The 17822-nt window shown below is 38.3% G+C and overlaps 2 protein-coding genes across 3 annotated transcripts in view; one reads left to right on the top strand and one right to left on the bottom strand.

Moving 5' to 3' along the window:
- The window catches only part of pum3 (pumilio RNA-binding family member 3), a 33017-nt gene extending 25757 nt beyond the window's left edge, over positions 1–7260 (bottom strand). Inside the window, exons 1-4 of one of the 2 annotated variants that reach the window (XM_061980809.2) lie at positions 7159–7260; positions 5675–5736; positions 5433–5612; positions 1283–1462 (exon numbers count right to left, since the gene is read on the bottom strand). In XM_061980809.2, the coding sequence (XP_061836793.2) occupies positions 1283–1462; positions 5433–5612; positions 5675–5736; positions 7159–7160 (424 nt within the window). In that variant the 5' untranslated portion in view covers positions 7161–7260. The remainder of the gene's footprint in view (positions 1–1282; positions 1463–5432; positions 5613–5674; positions 5737–7158) is intronic. The other variant, XM_072915342.1, reaches the window with a different exon arrangement.
- A 389-nt stretch (positions 7261–7649) lies between these two features.
- Positions 7650–17822, top strand: part of LOC133619716 (cilia- and flagella-associated protein 44-like) — an 83660-nt gene continuing 73487 nt past the window's right edge. The window contains exons 1-3 of the mRNA XM_072915387.1: positions 7650–7700; positions 12354–12486; positions 14862–15024. Of these exons, the coding sequence (XP_072771488.1) occupies positions 7679–7700; positions 12354–12486; positions 14862–15024 (318 nt within the window). The 5' untranslated portion in view covers positions 7650–7678. The remainder of the gene's footprint in view (positions 7701–12353; positions 12487–14861; positions 15025–17822) is intronic.

Consider the following 17822-nt stretch of genomic DNA (forward strand, 5'->3'; position numbering starts at 1 on the left):
GTTAACTATCTCCTCTTTTGTGCACACACAGTTATGTAGACGTGCACAAAGCTGCTTGGCTTGATGCCAAATGTTAGTGGAGTCAAAACCAGGTTGCCCTTGAAAAACAGAATCCTCCTGTATTAAACAATAGTACGCGTTCCGTATTGAACTGTCAAGGGATGCACTTTGTCTTGTATTTTTATTAAGTAAGTGGCCTACAGAGCCAATTATTTTGGCTCGGGCTAGCTCACTGTCTGCCTGCAGGACTGATACTCAGACCTCGAAGCAGCCACCTCAAACACAAGTGTGCAAAAAAAAAAACTACAAAACTCATCTTTTACTCCAAACTAAGGAGCCGAAAAGCTTCCAAATGACTTCTGTGTGTCAGGTCAGTGACAAGCTTTCTGTTTTTACAAAAAAGTTGTGTGAAAAGCACAGAAAAACACAATGCTAATGCAAATGTAGTTGGCTGTTGACACAACCACCAATGCCAGGGATTGTAGTCTTAAACCTCTTCATTGTTAAGTCAATGATAACATGGCAGCTTGTAATACTATAGTTTGGCCACCAATGTTAACACAATAACTGATGCTACATTGTGTGTGCTTTCTTGAACTTACAAGCATGTAAACATATATTCTTACAATATTATGCTTAGACTTGAACACTGGGTAAAATTGTCCAATTATGTATTGCATCAGTAAATGTGAGGATCTTTACATTTTTATTCACAGACACAAAAGCAAACACTATGTTGGTAAAATAAGTGTAAATAAGGTCTATGTTGGTAAAATAGGTGTAAATAAGGTGTCAAACGTGTGGCCCGGGCGACATTTTAAAACAATGGTCAATTTTTATTGGCCCTTGATATGTTCTGAAAATGTAATTAATTCATTAATTGTGAGCTATATTACATTACCAAGTATTTGCTTTGCCCCCTATGACACAAAATCTAAGAGTTTTTTTTTTTCTTCGAATAATTTAAAGTAATACTGATATTGAATTGGTTGTAGCACTGTCAATTTACAAAGTGCATTCTTTCATTTTTCAACTGGGAAAAGTTTGAACAAAAATGAATTTGGAATAAAATTAAACAGAATTTTGGAAGAAAAAAAATCAAAGAGTTTATAGGGCTCTAACAATGTGTTTATGACTTAGTGCGAAAAGGTAGCAGATTGATTTGTGGTGGTTCAAATGTATTTGTGTCAGGCCACCACAACTAAATGACTCTATGGTAAAGATGCAGTTTATCATTGTGGTGTGACCTTTACCAGAAATAAGGATTAAAAAGGTTTCTTACCTCCATCACCTTTGTCCACTGGAAATGTTCTCTTATTTGGTCCTTTTCCATCTTCTGCTAATGTATGTTTCTTGTTGTTATCGCCACTTTTCCCCAATTCGTCCTTAATTTCTTTCTTGATGTATGGCTTAACAGGCGTTTTACCACCTGGCTTAATACCAACTGCTTTCCCAGGAGAATCTGCAATGGTAGATACACCGTACAGTTGAACATGCGCGAGAAGCCTACGATTTGTGGCGGTTCAAATGTATTTGTGTCAGGTCACCACAACTAAATGACTCTATGGTAAAGATGCAGTTTCAGTGTTGGCGCTAATGTAGGGCTGGGCGATATATCGGTATACTCGATATATCGCTGGTTTGTCTGTGAGATATAAAAAATGACTATATCGTGATATTCGAGTATACGTTCTCACGCAGTTGCTTTTAGCTGCGGGCATTAAACTACAGGCGTTTCTCACTCTTAGTTGTCTCTCCTCACAGAGACATAAAACAAGCACACCTTCTTACATACGTATACGCCCTTGCGGAGCAGAGAGGTAGCGGCATGGGTAACGTTAGCTGTGGTGTGAGTGGTAATACGAGAGAAAGAAGGTGCGAATCTGGTAACAAATGAAGGAAGAATTAATTCCCTAGAAAAACAGCAGGGGGTCCATTGTCTGGCGGTGGTTTGGCTTCAAGTGGGAATATGTCGAACAGACGACCGTAATTTGTCAAGTGTGGGGCAAAAGCGTTGCTACAAAAAGTAGCATTACTGCTAATATGTAGCATCATTTGATAAGTCACCTGCTAGAGAATGAAGAGTGCTTGAAACTCTGCATGTCAACATATCCGTTCGGTGTCACACCAACAAAATGCCGAGGCAACCATTTCCACATCAACACCGTATGAAAAAAATAGTCGACAACAGAAGGAGATAACGTCTGCAGGAACCTACCACATAGTGAAGGACATACACTATTTGATTTCCTATTATGCAGCTCATTTTTATTTGACAGTTATTGAAATATCTTATGTGACATCATGCACAAAAGTACACTTTGTTTTAAACTATTGTAGTGGCGTTCTGTACAAAAAGTGCACTTTAATTTAGTGTTGTTTTGATATGTCATCTTAGTGACATCATGCACAAAAGTGCACTAATAGCTTCTTATAAAATGTTTCTGACAATCTTGCACTTTCTGTTTTGAAATGACATGAATGTTTGTGCCACTGCTTAATAACTGTTTAATAAATACAGTTTTGGTCAATTGACTTAGTTGTGATTTCCTTCTCTGCATGAAAGTTTAAAATGAGCATATATTAATGCAGTATGAACAAGAATGTTTTAATGTAGACATCTGAAATCTGGTGTGATTATATGCATCAAGTGTTCATTCAAGGCTAAGGCAAAATATTGAGATATATATCGTGTATCGTGACATGGCCTAAAAATATTGAGATATTAAAAAAAGGCCATATTGCCCAGCCCTACGCTAACGCACGGTTTGTGTCTTTTCACATATTGAAATCAGAAAGGACGCGCAATTCCATAAGCGTGCGCGTCGCCTGGACGCGTTTTTTTTTTTACTGCCCGGTTTGCTTGTTTTTTTAAAAATGTGATCGATTATCTCTTTCCGCAGGTGTTTTCTTTATATTTGCCGGATCAAATTTCCGTCCCTGTTTATTGCGGTTTTTTTGGTCGTAAATTTTGATTCGCCAACATTTTTATCAATCACAAATACTGCCTCAGTTTGCACTCAAGACAACTTTACGGCGAGGGGCTGTCAAAAGAAAGACTTCATGGTAAACACTAAGGTGAGTGTAAAGTCAACCTTTTTAACTTCATCCTCTGCCATGTCTCCAGTAAATTAGTTGTTTTATTCTCTGTGAGTCCATGGAAACTTCACTTTTATCTCCCGCTGAAGCGACATCATTCGAGGATGGAGACAGGCTAGCTGTTAGCTTCAAGCTAAACAGGACCCGACCAGACTCCTCCACCCCAAAAACATACTTTGTAGGTCAACAAACGGCGCGAATGTGCCTTTTGAAGAGTTAATGTGCGAAGAGTGTTCAAAACGAGTCTCTTGGAGAAGTGGCTGACAAGTTATCAAGTGTCGCTCGCATCGCTGACAGTGAAGTCATCACCGTCACGCTTTATTGAAGCAGAGATGTGCGTTAATTAGTTAATTGTAAGCTATATTACATATAACTGTGCGTTATGGTAAACGCGCATGCATCGTCAGGCTCTGCTTTTTATCGATAGACTGTCATTTATCAGATTAAATGTTTTATTATCTATAGCAAGGGTGTCAAAAATGTGGCGCGGAGGCCATTTGCGGCCCGCAGCTAATGTTTTAAAGGCCCACGGCTAGGGATGTCCCGATCCAGGTTTTTGCACTTCCGATCCGATACTGATATTGTTTTTGCACTTCCGATCCGATACCGATACTGACCAATACTGGCCTATCCGAGCATGTATTAAAGTTTAAAGTTATTTAGCCTACTTAGTTGTCAGAATCATGTTGAAAAGGGTTTTAGTACTCTTGATAACAACTAGCCAGCTGAATTAGGGGAGTTTGAATAATACACAATGGTTGGTAACAAGAAACTGACCTGTTTATTCAAGGATAAACACAAAATAGACAAAATTATACATGACAAACAGAAATGGCATCATTGAACTAGGGCTGGGCGATATGGCCTTTTTTTAATACTGCGATATTTTAAGGCCATATACTTTTAAACTTTCATGCAGAGAAGGAAATCACAACTAAAAAAATCACTATTTTTTTCATACGGTGCTGATCTGGAAATGTTTGCCTTGGCATTTTGATGGTGTGGGCGTGTGGCACCGAATGGAGATAAGCGCCTCGACAGACGTTCCAATATTTGAACAATGATGACGAAAACTGTTTTCCCTGTCGGGTCCGTGTGTCGAAAATTGTTATGCGCTTATTTTTTTATTTGATTTTGTGCGTGGCATATATTTGCCGTGCGCAGAGGACGCTTGAGCAGTGCGCAATTGTACAGGCGCGCATCTTAGAGGGAAGGTTGCTCGCACGGCTGCGCTAGCATCACAGCTAACATTAGCCATGCTGCTACCTCTCTGCTTGGGGAGGGCGCATACGTATGTGACGTGTGTCGTGACAGTATGTGACGTGTAAGATTTTGCATACTTTGTGTGTTTGCCATAAAAAAACTGTTTTCTTTGACAAAAAGGGCAGAAAACATCCATCCATTTTCTACCACTTGTCCCTTTCGGGGTCGCTGGAGCCTATCTCAGCTGCATTCAAACAAACAAAAAACAACATAAAAAAACCCAACAACTTAGAATTGACGGATAGATCTGAAGTTGATGTAGACTCTAGAGATTTAAGCGTTAAATAAATAATGTATGTATGCCCTGGCACACCATTATCATCATTTCATGACCCAAGCAAAACACTTTTTACACTTTTATACTGAAATAAATACACCTACAACTTACTAGATACAAACATAGAAAAAACTACCAGAAGCGGTAAAATTTAGATCCACGAATGAAGTGAATGTTTAAAACTGAATACGTTTACATATATGGGGACGGCGTGGCGCGGTTGGGAGAGTGGCCGTACCAGCAATCTGAGGGTTCCTGGTTCAATCCCCACCTTCTACCAACCTCGTCACGTCCGTTGTGTCCTTGAGCAAGACACTTCACCCTTGCTCCTGATGGGTCGTGGTTAGGGCCTTGCATGGCAGCTCCTGCCATCAGTGTGTGAATGTGTGTGTGAATGTGTGTGTGAATGGGTGAATGTGGAAATATTGTCAAAGCGCTTTGAGTACCTTGAAGGTAGAAAAGCGCTATACAAGTATAACCCATTTACCATTTACATATGCATAAAAAATAGTTTTATTTTGTATTATTTTTTTTATGAATTAAGTAACACTTATGACAAACTTTTTCCAAAACAATATAGAATGTGAGATATAACAGGATAATGCATACATTTATCATTTGTTCACAAAATGCTTACAAAAAAGTGGGAACCCAAAAATGTACTGTGGGACCCCATTTCTATGACTTGACGGGGGTCCCTGGAACCCCATTTTGAAAATTCCTAGCGCCAGCACTGCAGTTTATCATTTTGGTGTAACCTTTACCAGAAATAAGGATTAAAAAGGTTTCTTACCTCCTTCAACTTTGACCACTGAAAATTTCCTCTTATTTGGTCCTTTTCCATTTTCTGCAAATGTATGTTTCTTGTTGTTATCGCCACTTTTCTCCAATTTGTCCTTAATTTCTTTCTTGATGTATGGCTTAACGGGTTTTTTACCACCTGGCTTAATACCAACTGCTTTCCCAGGAGAATCTGCATTGCAAGATACATCTTACAGTTGAACATGCACGAGAACAACAGTATTTGCAGCTTACCTTTAAATGCCAACTTCTTCCCACCTTTAGGGGAGAAGAGTTTTTTTGGTTTGGCTTCCATCCTAACAAAAAGTTGAATGAGAATATCATCATAGATAGACCAATTTATAAATGTCAGGGCCTATATCTGTGATGTGGTTGGTTGGGTATAACATCTTAAGGCATTTGCCTTAATTTAGAGATGTCCGATAATATCGGACTGCCGATATTATCGGCCGATAAATGCTTTAAAATGTAATATCGGAAATGATCGGTATCTGTTTCAAAATTATCTGTATCGGTTTCAAAAAGTAAAATGTATGACTTTTTAAAACGCCGCTGTGTACACGGACTTTGGGAGAAGTACAGAGCGCCAATAAACCGTAAAGGCACTGCCTTTGCGTGCCGGCCCAATCACATAATATCTACGGCTTTTCACAAACACACAAGTGAATGCAAGACATACTTGGTCAACAGCCATACAGGTCACACTGAGGGTGGCCGTATAAACAACTTTAACACTGTTACAAATATGCGCCACACTGTGAACCCACACCAAACAAGAATGACAAACACATTTCGGGAGAACATCCGCACCGTAACACAACATAAACACAACAGAACAAATACCCAGAAGCCCTTGCAGCACTAACTCTTCCGGGACGCTACAATATACACCCCCCGCTACCCTCAACCCCACCCCCTCAAACTCCTCATGCTCTCTCAGGGAGAGCATGTCCCAAATTCCAAGTTGCTGTTTTGAGTCATGTTAAAAAAAATAATGCACTTTGTGACTTCAATAATAAATATGGCAGTGCCGTGTTGGCATCTTTTTTTCCATAACTTTGAGTTGATTTATTTTGGAAAACCTTGTTACATTATTTAATGCATCCAGCGGGGCATCACAACAAAATTAGGCATAATAATGTGTTAATTCCACATCTGTATATATCGGTATCGGTTGATATCGGAATCGGTAATTAAGAGTTGTACAGTATTGGAATATCGGCAAAAAAGCCATTATCGGACATCTCTACCTTAATTACTAATTTAATGGGAAAACAAAACAAATACGGCTGTCGAATTCAAATTCTTAAGATAATGAGACTCAAAATATGAATGTATAATATTTAAAAGTAAATAATATGCGACTTTCGATGTGTATGAAGCATTAAGGACATACCATCCATCCATTTTCTACTGCTTGTCCCTTAAACGCAGTAAATCAGCAGAAACGTACGTCAACACAACACAAAGATTTAACAAACTCCCGCACCCATTTTTAAACTAAATTAAATTGGATTTATCTGAATATTGACATTTAGGTTATCTCACGAAAAATACTTTTTTTTCCAACTGTCGCCATTTTTTCAGCCTGAAAATGCGTTCAGGCTAGTTTTTAGCGCTGAAAATAAAACTTGATAGCTATTAATAAAATACGCCTTTATTGACATTAGTACAGCAAAAAAAAAACGTTTAAAAGTGTTTTGTGTGGTCTAACTTACATTTAGTCGTCTTACGCACGTCGTCTTGCCAACTCTGTCCATGCGGGTTTCACAGCAATGATTTACGGCAACTGAAAGAACCAATCAAATCCTACCTTTACTGCCGTAAACGTTGGGCCGTTACGACAGTGCAAATGTAATGCGATGACGTAGTTATTTAGCAGTAATACTAACATTATTACATTTTGATGCTAATACAAATAATTATGTCACAATAGTCAAGAGGTCACGGTTATTTTTTTAAACAATCTCATTGACAGTATTTTTCCCACTACCGTAATTGAATTTATTTAACTTTGTTTAAATGTGTTCAACTTTTTAAAGTGATATGGGACAAGCGGTAGAAAATGGGTTGATGGATGGATTAAGTTATTTAATGCAAAAACAAAACATAAAATTAGGTAATTAAGTTGAAGACGATGGTATCCATCAGGTTATAGTGTTGCCAGGGGTGTCTTCCCGTTGCCTGGCAACAACCAACAAAACTGGACATTGGAGAAAAGTCCGCAATAGGCTGCATATGTTGAAGAATCACATTAAAAGTAAGTACAAACAGATTTTCCTAGCGTTTGGGGCATTACCATTTATTAGATTACACGTTTAAATGTATTTTTATTGTTGTAGTGTTGAAAATGTTACCTACATTATGATAGGTGAAATCACACACTTGGAAGACATTGACACAAATATCATATATTTATGTGCACTTATACAGCATAGAACAAGCTTACATTCGTCAGAAAAACCCTGTCACTGTACAAACATACATATACACATACTGCACATACACATTCACTGTACAAACATACATATACATAAACTGTACATATACATTCACTGTACAAACATACATATACACATTCTGTAAATATACAAGTACATATACATACATACGTTCATGCATATAATCAGGTTTCATCAAACATATATTAACGTTGTTGCCCTAGGGGAAACTGGGTAAGACATAGCACACGGACAAAGCTTAACGTATTGTTACTATAACAATCTACAAGGTTAATATAGTTGGCTTCTCTTTCTTCCCCTCCATTTATCTGCTTTCTTTTGTATTTCAAGTCATCATTACATATATGTATTGTTGCATTTGAAACAATTGTATTGTTGATAATAGAGGTAAAATATTGTTATTATTCATTATCAATAGTGCTATTTCTATTGGTATTTGTATTGCTCCATTTGTAGTGTAATAATGTTCATTGTCATTGCTGTATTGTAAATATATACTTCACTAACTGCTTCTTTGCTATCACTTTTACCATCATATTTGTACATATCCTATTTGCTGATGTTGTTCTGTTGTTTTTGTTATTGTTGTGTTTGCTGTTGTTGTTTCTCTGTCTTATACTCCTCTTGTCCCCGCAATTCCCCCCTCTGTCTTCCTTTTTTTCCCCTCCTGCTGCGGCCCGGCTGCACCAAATGATAATATAAATCCATTTAATAAAGTCAAATACAAATAAAGCAACAAGAGTAATATCCCACACTTCTCTTTTGTGAAGTAAATCTGAACAGCCGATATGGGCATCTTCATCAACTATATGATTTCCCCGAGAAGCTGGACAGGACAAAAAAAAACAACCAAAAAAACCCTGTCAATTATTGTTAGAAATTAAATATGTGATGGATAAAGTATGAAACTAATGAAAGTAAGATATACAACTCCTGTAGATCAGGGTGTCCAGATTGTGGCTCCAGAGTAATTTCCTATCCACAGATAGTGCTTTACTGGTCCTCAACAGATTATACAAATAAAATAAAGTCATCATTAAATTAAACATATTTGCTTTACCGTGTACATATAAGTGTAAATAATAGAGATGTCCGATAATAAATGCTTAAAATGTAATATTGGAAATGATCGGTATCGGTTTCAAAAAGTAAAATTAATGACTTTTAAAACGCTGCTGTACGGAGCGGTACATATCCGGTAAAACACCGACGTAGGGAGCAGTACAGAGCAGTTGCGTCTTCCAGTCAGCAGCCCCTCCCCTCGCCCCTCTCCCACACACAACACAGGAGTTGACGACTGCAGCATGAGAAGTTTACTGGCGACGCTTGATGACCTCATCAAACCGCCGTGAGCAGAGCATAACAAGAGTGTGTTGTTGCCGGTGCTGTAGTCGTGACTAACAAGCGAGCTCGCTCGGTGACTGACTAACGACACCATGTCTATGGTTTGGGATTATTTTAAAGTGTGTCTGACGGATAAAAAACTGCCAATTTGCAATGACTGCAAAAAGTTGGTTATGCGAGGAGGAACCAAGACGTCTTCCTTTAATACGAGCAATTTGATCTCCCGCCTCTTCAAGAATCAAAAGGAGATACACGATGAATACAAGCGGAAGATGGATGTGAGCCCAGTTTATAATTCCCTGTTATACAGTATGCCAGGCAGTCTTGCACTAAAGGAGGACTATGTTATTGTTTACTTTATTACTCTAGTATACTCTGGACTCTGCACTTGCTGTCTGTGAGAGGGAGACACAGGAAAGAGTGAGAAGATCCTGTCGTGTAATGCCAGCAGCTAAAAGCAACTGCGTGAGAATTCACAGACCTGTGGATGTGTTGAAGGTGTGCTGGAAAATGCGGAACGGAAATTACGGAGCAGCAGAAAAGTAGAATGTATTATTTAAATCGGTGCGTTGGAAAACACGGGCCGGAGTTTTTTTTAAACTGGATCTGGATCGGCATTTTCCCATGCCTTGCCGATACGCAATTTTTGGCAAATATCGGCAGCCGATCCGATCCAAATATCGGATCGGGACATCCCTAATTCATATATATAATTTATATTTACTTATTTATTAAATGTATGTTTTTGTTAACAAGTTAAAGGTGTTTAATGATAATGCAAGCATGCTTAACACATATACCGGTAGTTAATATTGTTAAAAAATTAAAGGTGTTTAATGATAATACAAGAATGTTTAATACATATAGTTAATATTGTTAACAACTTAAAGGTGTTTAAAGATAATGCAAGCATGTTTAACACATAGTTAAAATTGTTAACAAGTTAAAGGTGTTTAAAGATAATACAAGCATGTTTAACACATGTAGTTAATATTGTTAATAAGTTAAAGGTGTTTAAAGATAATACAAGCATAACAACGACAAGAGTGTGTTGTTGCCGGTGCTGTAGCCGTGGCTAACAAGCGAGCTCGCTCGGTGACTGACTAACGACACCATGTCTATGGTTTGGGATTATTTTAAAGTGTGTCTGACGGATAAAAAACTGCCAATTTGCAATGACTGCAAAAAGTTGGTTATGCGAGGAGGAACCAAGACGTCTTCCTTTAATACGAGCAATTTGATCTCCCACCTCTTCAAGAATCATAAGGAGATACACGATGAATACAAGCGGAAGATGGATGTGAGCCCAGTTTATAATTCCCTGTTATACAGTATGCCAGGCAGTCTTGCACTAAAGGAGGACTATGTTATTGTTTACTTTATTACTCTAGTATACTCTGGACTTTGCACTTGCTGTCTGTGAGAGGGAGACACAGGAAAGAGTGAGAAGATCCTGTCGTGTAATGCCAGCAGCTAAAAGCAACTGCGTGAGAATTCACAGACCTGTGGATGTGTTGAAAGTGTGCTGGAAAATGCGGAACAGAAATTACGGAGCAGCAGAAAAGTAGAATGTATTATTTAAATCGGTGCGTTGGAAAACACGGACCGGAGTTTTTTTTAAACTGGATCTGGATCGGCATTTTCCCATGCCTTGCCGATACGCAATTTTTGGCAAATATCGGCAGCGGATCCGATCCAAATATCGGATCGGGACATCCCTAATTCATATATATAATTTATATTTACTTATTTATTAAATGTATGTTTTTGTTAACAAGTTAAAGGTGTTTAATGATAATGCAAGCATGCTTAACACATATAGTTAATATTGTTAAAAAATTAAAGGTGTTTAATGATAATACAAGTATGTTTAATACATATAGTTAATATTGTTAACAAGTTAAAGGTGTTTAAAGATAATGCAAGCATGTTTAACACATATAGTTAATATTGTTAACAATTTAAAGGTGTTTAATGATAATACAAACATGTTTAACACATAGTTAATATTGTTAATAAATTAAAGGCGTTTAATGATAATACAAGAATGTTTAATACATATAGTTAATATTGTTAACAACTTAAAGGTGTTTAAAGATAATACAAGCATGTTTAACACATAGTTAAAATTGTTAACAAGTTAAAGGTGTTTAAAGATAATGCAAGCATGTTTAACACATATAGTTAATATTGTTAATAAGTTAAAGGTGTTTAAAGATAATACAAGCATAACAACGACAAGAGTGTGTTGTTGCCGGTGCTGTAGCCGTGGCTAACAAGCGAGCTCGCTCGGTGACTGACTAACGACACCATGTCTATGGTTTGGGATTATTTTAAAGTGTGTCTGACAGATAAAAAACTGCCAATTTGCAATGACTGCAAAAAGTTGGTTATGCGAGGAGGAACCAAGACGTCTTCCTTTAATACGAGCAATTTGATCTCCCACCTCTTCAAGAATCATAAGGAGATACACGATGAATACAAGCGGAAGATGGATGTGAGCCCAGTTTATAATTCCCTGTTATACAGTATGCCAGGCAGTCTTGCACTAAAGGAGGACTATGTTATTGTTTACTTTATTACTCTAGTATACTCTGGACTGAAGCTGTGTGCCTTCATTGTTTTTGTAGCTGTTGTTTTGAGACATGTTAAAAAATAAAAATAAATAATGCACTTTGTGAAAGTCAAAGTATAGTATTTCCCATAGTTGTAGTGGGTATCAGGATTATCTCAGGGAGAGCATGTCCCAAATTTCAAGCTGCTGTTTTGAGGCATGTTAAAAAAAATAATGCACTTTGTGACTTCAATAATAAATATGGCAGTGCCATGTTGGCACTTTTTTCCATAGCTTGAGTTGAAGTTGTTGTCTTATTTTGGAAAACCTTGTTACATTGTTTAATGCATCCAGTTGGGCATCACAACAAAATTAGGCATAATAATGTGTTAATTCTACGACTGTATATATCGGTATCGGTTGATATCGGAATCGGTAATTAAGAGTTGGACAATATCGGAATATCGGATATCGGCAAAAAAGCCATTATCGGACATCTCTAGTAAATAATGTGGTTACCAGCTGTTAATAATGTGTTGTTTTTTTGTCACAGGGGGAGAGTATCAGCATTCAGTGATGGCTACTGAGGAGAAACAACTTGATATGTACTACGAATATGAGGAGCTTTATTCTCGACCGTACATTACACATGGTTCTGACATCCCAGAGAACCTCCTCCGCCTCAAGTATCCTTCCATTATCAGAGGTTTTATTTTAAGGAGGTTACGATGTCTGTGTTTTTTTTAAATTTTTTTATTTTTTTAGAACGACTGTCAATGGACGAACAGGTTTTGTGACTATATTGTTTTAGCGAAATACTAAATCAGAGTCACTGCCTAAACATTTAGCCACAAATATAAAAATTTTTGTTTGCAAAGATTCCCTGATTGCTGTTAAAATGTGAGTTCATTTATAAAGTTGAACGTGATGAACATTTTAAAAATAGAATGCCGGCAAAAGGTCCTTAAAAACAGCAGAGCGCTCTTTTAACTCTGACAAAATAAATAGTCCAAAATCAAATGTCTACAGTAGATGTCGCGGTAAAGTCCTAAACTCTTACTGTTACTGGTTGCTGAATATAAATGAAGCTAGTTGAGACGTGTGCAGCCAGCTAACAATCGATGTCCAGAATTATGTTAGTTAGTTATGTTAGTTAGTCCATGTTTACATACTTGCCAACCTTGAGACCTCCGATTTCGGGAGGTGGGGGGCGGGGGGCGTGGTTGGGGGCGTGGTTAAGAGGGGAGGAGTATATTTACAGCTAGAATTCACCAAGTATTTCATATATATATATATGTATATATATATATATATATATATATATATATATATATATATATACTGCGATGAGGTGGCGACTTGTCCAGGGTGTACCCCGCCTTCCGCCCGATTGTAGCTGAGATAGGCTCCAGCGCCCCCCGCGACCCCAAAGGGAATAAGCGGTAGAAAATGGATGGATGGATATATATATATATATATATATATATATATATATATATATATATATATAAATAAAAGAAATACTTGAATTTCAGTGTTCATTTATTTACACATATACACACACATAACACTCATCTACTCATTGTTGAGTTAAGGGTTGAATTGTCCATCCTTGTTCTATTCTCTGTCACTATTTTTCTAACCATGCTGAACACCCTCTCTGATGATGCATTGATGTGTGGCACGCACAAAAGTGCTTTCATCAAATGCATTAGAGTCTGGAATTTTCCATCTCTCCCTAGCATGGCCCAAAACCGGTCAATCTTTGCTTCCTGAGGAAGATCTTCAGTGCCAAGCACTTGGTAGTCCACTACTTCTTCCCGGAGGCTATCCAGGTCCAATCGCAGCTGCGGCTTGGAACTTACAAGCTGTTATGAGAGTAGCATATGTGTGTGTGTGTGGCCCTTTAATAGGTGAGCATGTGAGGTGAGTGACGTCAGTGAGTGTGTGGGCGAGAGAAGAGAGGGAGCGGTAGCGTGAGTGCGGGCAGGGACTAGTTTGTTTTGTGTTGGATTGGCTGTGTGCAAGCAATCAATAAAGCAAGATTTGCAACTAATCGCCAAACTCAGGCAGGAAAGGTGCAACAAAGCGTATTTCTTCATCTTACTCGTCGTCGGCGTCGCCATGGCTGTATCTTCCTCGTTCTTCTGCTTCGTCTCCTTGTTGTGTGCGCACTCTCTAAAAGCCGTATAAGTTATTGATGTTATAGATGGCAGTATTGTCCTGTTTAAGGGTGTCACAACATTGCTGTTTACGGCAGACGAACTGCTTTACGGTAGACAAAAACGTGACTGCTGTTGTTGTGTGTTGTTGCCGCGCTGGGAGGACGTTAATGAAACTGCCTAACAATAAACCCACATAAGAAACCAAGAACTCGCCCTCGATCAGTCTACAGTTATAATGTGATTGGGCAGGCACACTGTTTATATCGTGGGAAAGCGGACTCAGGTCCGCATGGAGCTGGAGGGGGCGTGGCCTCCAGCTCCGGCTGAATTTCGGGAGATTTTCGGGAGAAAATTTGTCCCGGGAGGTTTTCGGGAGAGGCGCTGAATTTCGGGAGTCTCCCGGAAAATCCGGGAGGGTTGGCAAGTATGATGTTTAACAAAAATGTTTATTATCCGACAGCCACGTAAATAAAACTCTCTTTGTAATAAATCAATCAAAGTTTATTTATATAGCCCTAATTCACAAGTGTCTAAAAGGGCTGCACAAGCCACAACGACATCCTCGGCTCAGATCCCATATCAGGGCAAGAAAAAAACTCAACCCAATGGGATGACAATGAGAAACCTTTTTAGAACTCTTATCGGACATTGTGACTTTTGGTATTAGTGTTTTTGGAAAAAAAAAAGTGACCCAAACACACATACTGTACAGCAGATTTTTACAGCTAAATGTGTATATATAATTTATACACACATATACATTGGCCCCTCCAGACACATTTTTTTTCTCTCAATGTGGCCCCCCGAGTCAAAATATTTGCCCAGCCCTGCTCTAGGTTGTTATCACTAAAAGAGCCTTGATGTCAAAGAAAACATTAAATCCTTGACAATTTAAGTCACTCGTTTGGCTACGACTGTCAGCGCAGAGAAAACCTGCAGCTGCTGGACGATACAACACTGATCTATGTAGCTGGTCATCTGCTCATCCTGCTGGATGTTTCCACCAAGCAGCAGAGATACCTGCACTCCTGCAGTGGTGGAGGAATCGGCGCAATCAGGGTAAGAGTAGAGGAAACCACACAGTGAAAAAGTACGTGTGGAGTCCCCCCAAGGTTCAATCTTGGGGCCGACTTTATTTAACATCTATATGCTCCAGTGACATGCAGTCACTAGGACATCATGGAAAGAAAAAAAATGTAAAAAGAAAAAAAAAAAATTTAATTGTTATATGTATCCAGCTATTATACTATAAAGTTATTTTCCATTTAACTTCACCAGTTTTAGATTATTTTTGTTCAAAATCGCTGAATTTTCACATTTGCCGTTCAAATACTGAGAAGAGACGGTGCGGTGATCAGCAGCCAGTTGAGGCACGTCACTCAGTGCCGCAACATGGATTGCGGACTCGGCTAACTGCTGGCCTGCTGTGCAGTGAGACTGTATTGCTATATGAACTATATTATACATTTCCATAGTTTAGTTAGCTGAGGTATATAATGTACAGTGTATTTTGTCAACAACTGTATGTGTGTAACGTATTTCTTGTGCTGAGCGATCATAAAACGGCTGCAAAAGACGCACTGGCTGAGGCTCGCCTCCTGCACCCCCGCCGTAGAATTGTTATATCAACTAAAGCCCACACTTAAACTTTCCACGTGCAGGATTGAATCTATTTTAAAAAATTATTTCATAAGAAGCCAAAAAGTGCAAAAACAATAATGTTCGTGTTGGAGGAGTTGTGAATGACTGCAGGGACACAACATTAGGTACACCTGCAGACTGCAGGTGTATCTAATTCACAACTCCTCCAACACGAACATTATTGTTTTTGCACTTTTTGGCTTCTTATTGAATAACATTTGTAACCTATTTTCATGGGCTTTCCTCTTTGTGATGTTAAGTTCCTGTTATGCGCTGTTATACAGTATATGCCTTGAGCTCTTATTTTGAAGGCGCTAAGAGCGGAAGTGATGTCACGTTGCGGAGGTTTTTGAAAGAATGTAAATAAAGTGGTCCTCGTGTAAACTGGAGCCTCCGTGTTTGTTATTTTGTAGTTTCATACAGTATAGGCGACATTTATAAACCCTCGGTTACACTTTTTTAAATAGATTCAATCTTGCACGTGGAAAGTTTGAGGGCTTTAGTTGCGGCGCATGGACTTAATTTCTAAGTAAAGGTAAGACCATAATAACGTTTTTTTTATTAAATGTGCTTTTTTGTGTGCTACAGTTTGTATGTGTAAAGTTAAAGTTAAGTTAAAGTACCAATGATTGTCACACACACACTAGGTGTAATGAAATTTGTCGTCTGCATTTGACCCATCCCCTTGATCACCCCCTGGGAGGTGAGGGGAGCAGTGGGCAGCAGCGGCGCCGCGCCCGGGAATCATTTTTGGTGATTTAACCCCCAATTCCAACCCTTGATGCTGAGTGCCAAGCAGGGAAGAATGCTGGTATGAGCTTTTAAACATAACCCGTTAACTGCTGCCAATCAAATGGTGAATAAGATACTCTTTAGGGTTCATATGTTTGTAAATCTGACTGTGATGAAGTCAGTGCCTCACCAGCCATCAACCTCACCGCACGTCACTGATATGCTCCCACTAGAACAAATCATGCAAAATAATAACATTGACCATCATTGCTATGCCGATGACACCCAAATCTATGTAGCGCTATCACCAAATGACTATCGCCCCATAGATCTTCTGTACCAGTGCATTGAGCAAGTCAAACACTGGATGTGCCAGAATTTCCTACAACTAAATGAAGATAAAACTGAGATAATTGTTTTTGGTGCTAAAAAAGAAAGGTTTAAAGTCATCCAACACCTTCAATCACTGTCCCTGAAAACCTCAAATAAAGCCAGAAATCTTGGGGTTATTTTAGATTCCTATTTACATTTCGACAGTCACATCAAATCAGTAACAAAATCGGCCTACTATCACCTCAAAAATGTAACAAGACTTAGAGGGCTCATGTCAGCTCAAGACTTAGAAAAACTTGTACATGCCTTTAATACCAGTAGGCTAGACCAGTGGTTCTCAAATGGGGGTACGCGTACCTCTGGGGGTACTTGAAGGTATGCCAAGGGGTACGTGAGATTTAAAAAAAAATGTCTGTCAAAAAGAACTGTGAAAAGAAATGCAACAATGCAATATTCAGTGTTGACAGCTAGATTTTTGTGGACATGTTCCATAAATATTGATGTTAAAGATGTATTTTTTTGTGAAGAAATGTTTAGAATCCAGATAGATCTCTATTACAATCCCCAAAGAGGGCACTTTAAGTTGATGATTACTTCTATGTGTAGAAATCTTTATTTATAATTGAATCACTTGTTTATTTTTCAACAAGTTATTAGTTATTTTTATATCTTTCCAAATACCGTATTTTTCGGAGTATAAGTCGCACCGGAGTATAAGTCGCACCTGCCGAAAATGCATAGTAAAAAAGGGAAAAAAACATATATAAGTCGCAAACTATGAAAAAAACTGCGACTTATAGTCCGAAAAATACGGTAGTTCAAGAAAGACCACAACAAATGAGCAATATTTTGCACTGCTATACAATTTAATAAATCAGAAACTGATGACATAGTGCTGTATTTTACTTCTTTATCTCCTTTTTTCAACCAAAAATGCTTTGCTCTGATTAGGGGGTACTTGAATTTAAAAAATGTTCACAGGGGGGTACATCACTGAAAAAAAGGTTGAGAACCACTGGGCTAGACTATTGTAATGGTCTCCTTGCAGGTCTTCCCAAAAAAACTGTCAGGCAGCTACAGCTTGTTCAGAACGCTGCTGCTAGAGTTCTAACAAAGACCAAAAAATGTGAGCACATTACACCAATTCTTAA

This window comes from Nerophis lumbriciformis, linkage group LG20, assembly GCF_033978685.3.
Source record: "Nerophis lumbriciformis linkage group LG20, RoL_Nlum_v2.1, whole genome shotgun sequence".
Taxonomy (NCBI): Eukaryota; Metazoa; Chordata; class Actinopteri; order Syngnathiformes; family Syngnathidae; genus Nerophis; species Nerophis lumbriciformis.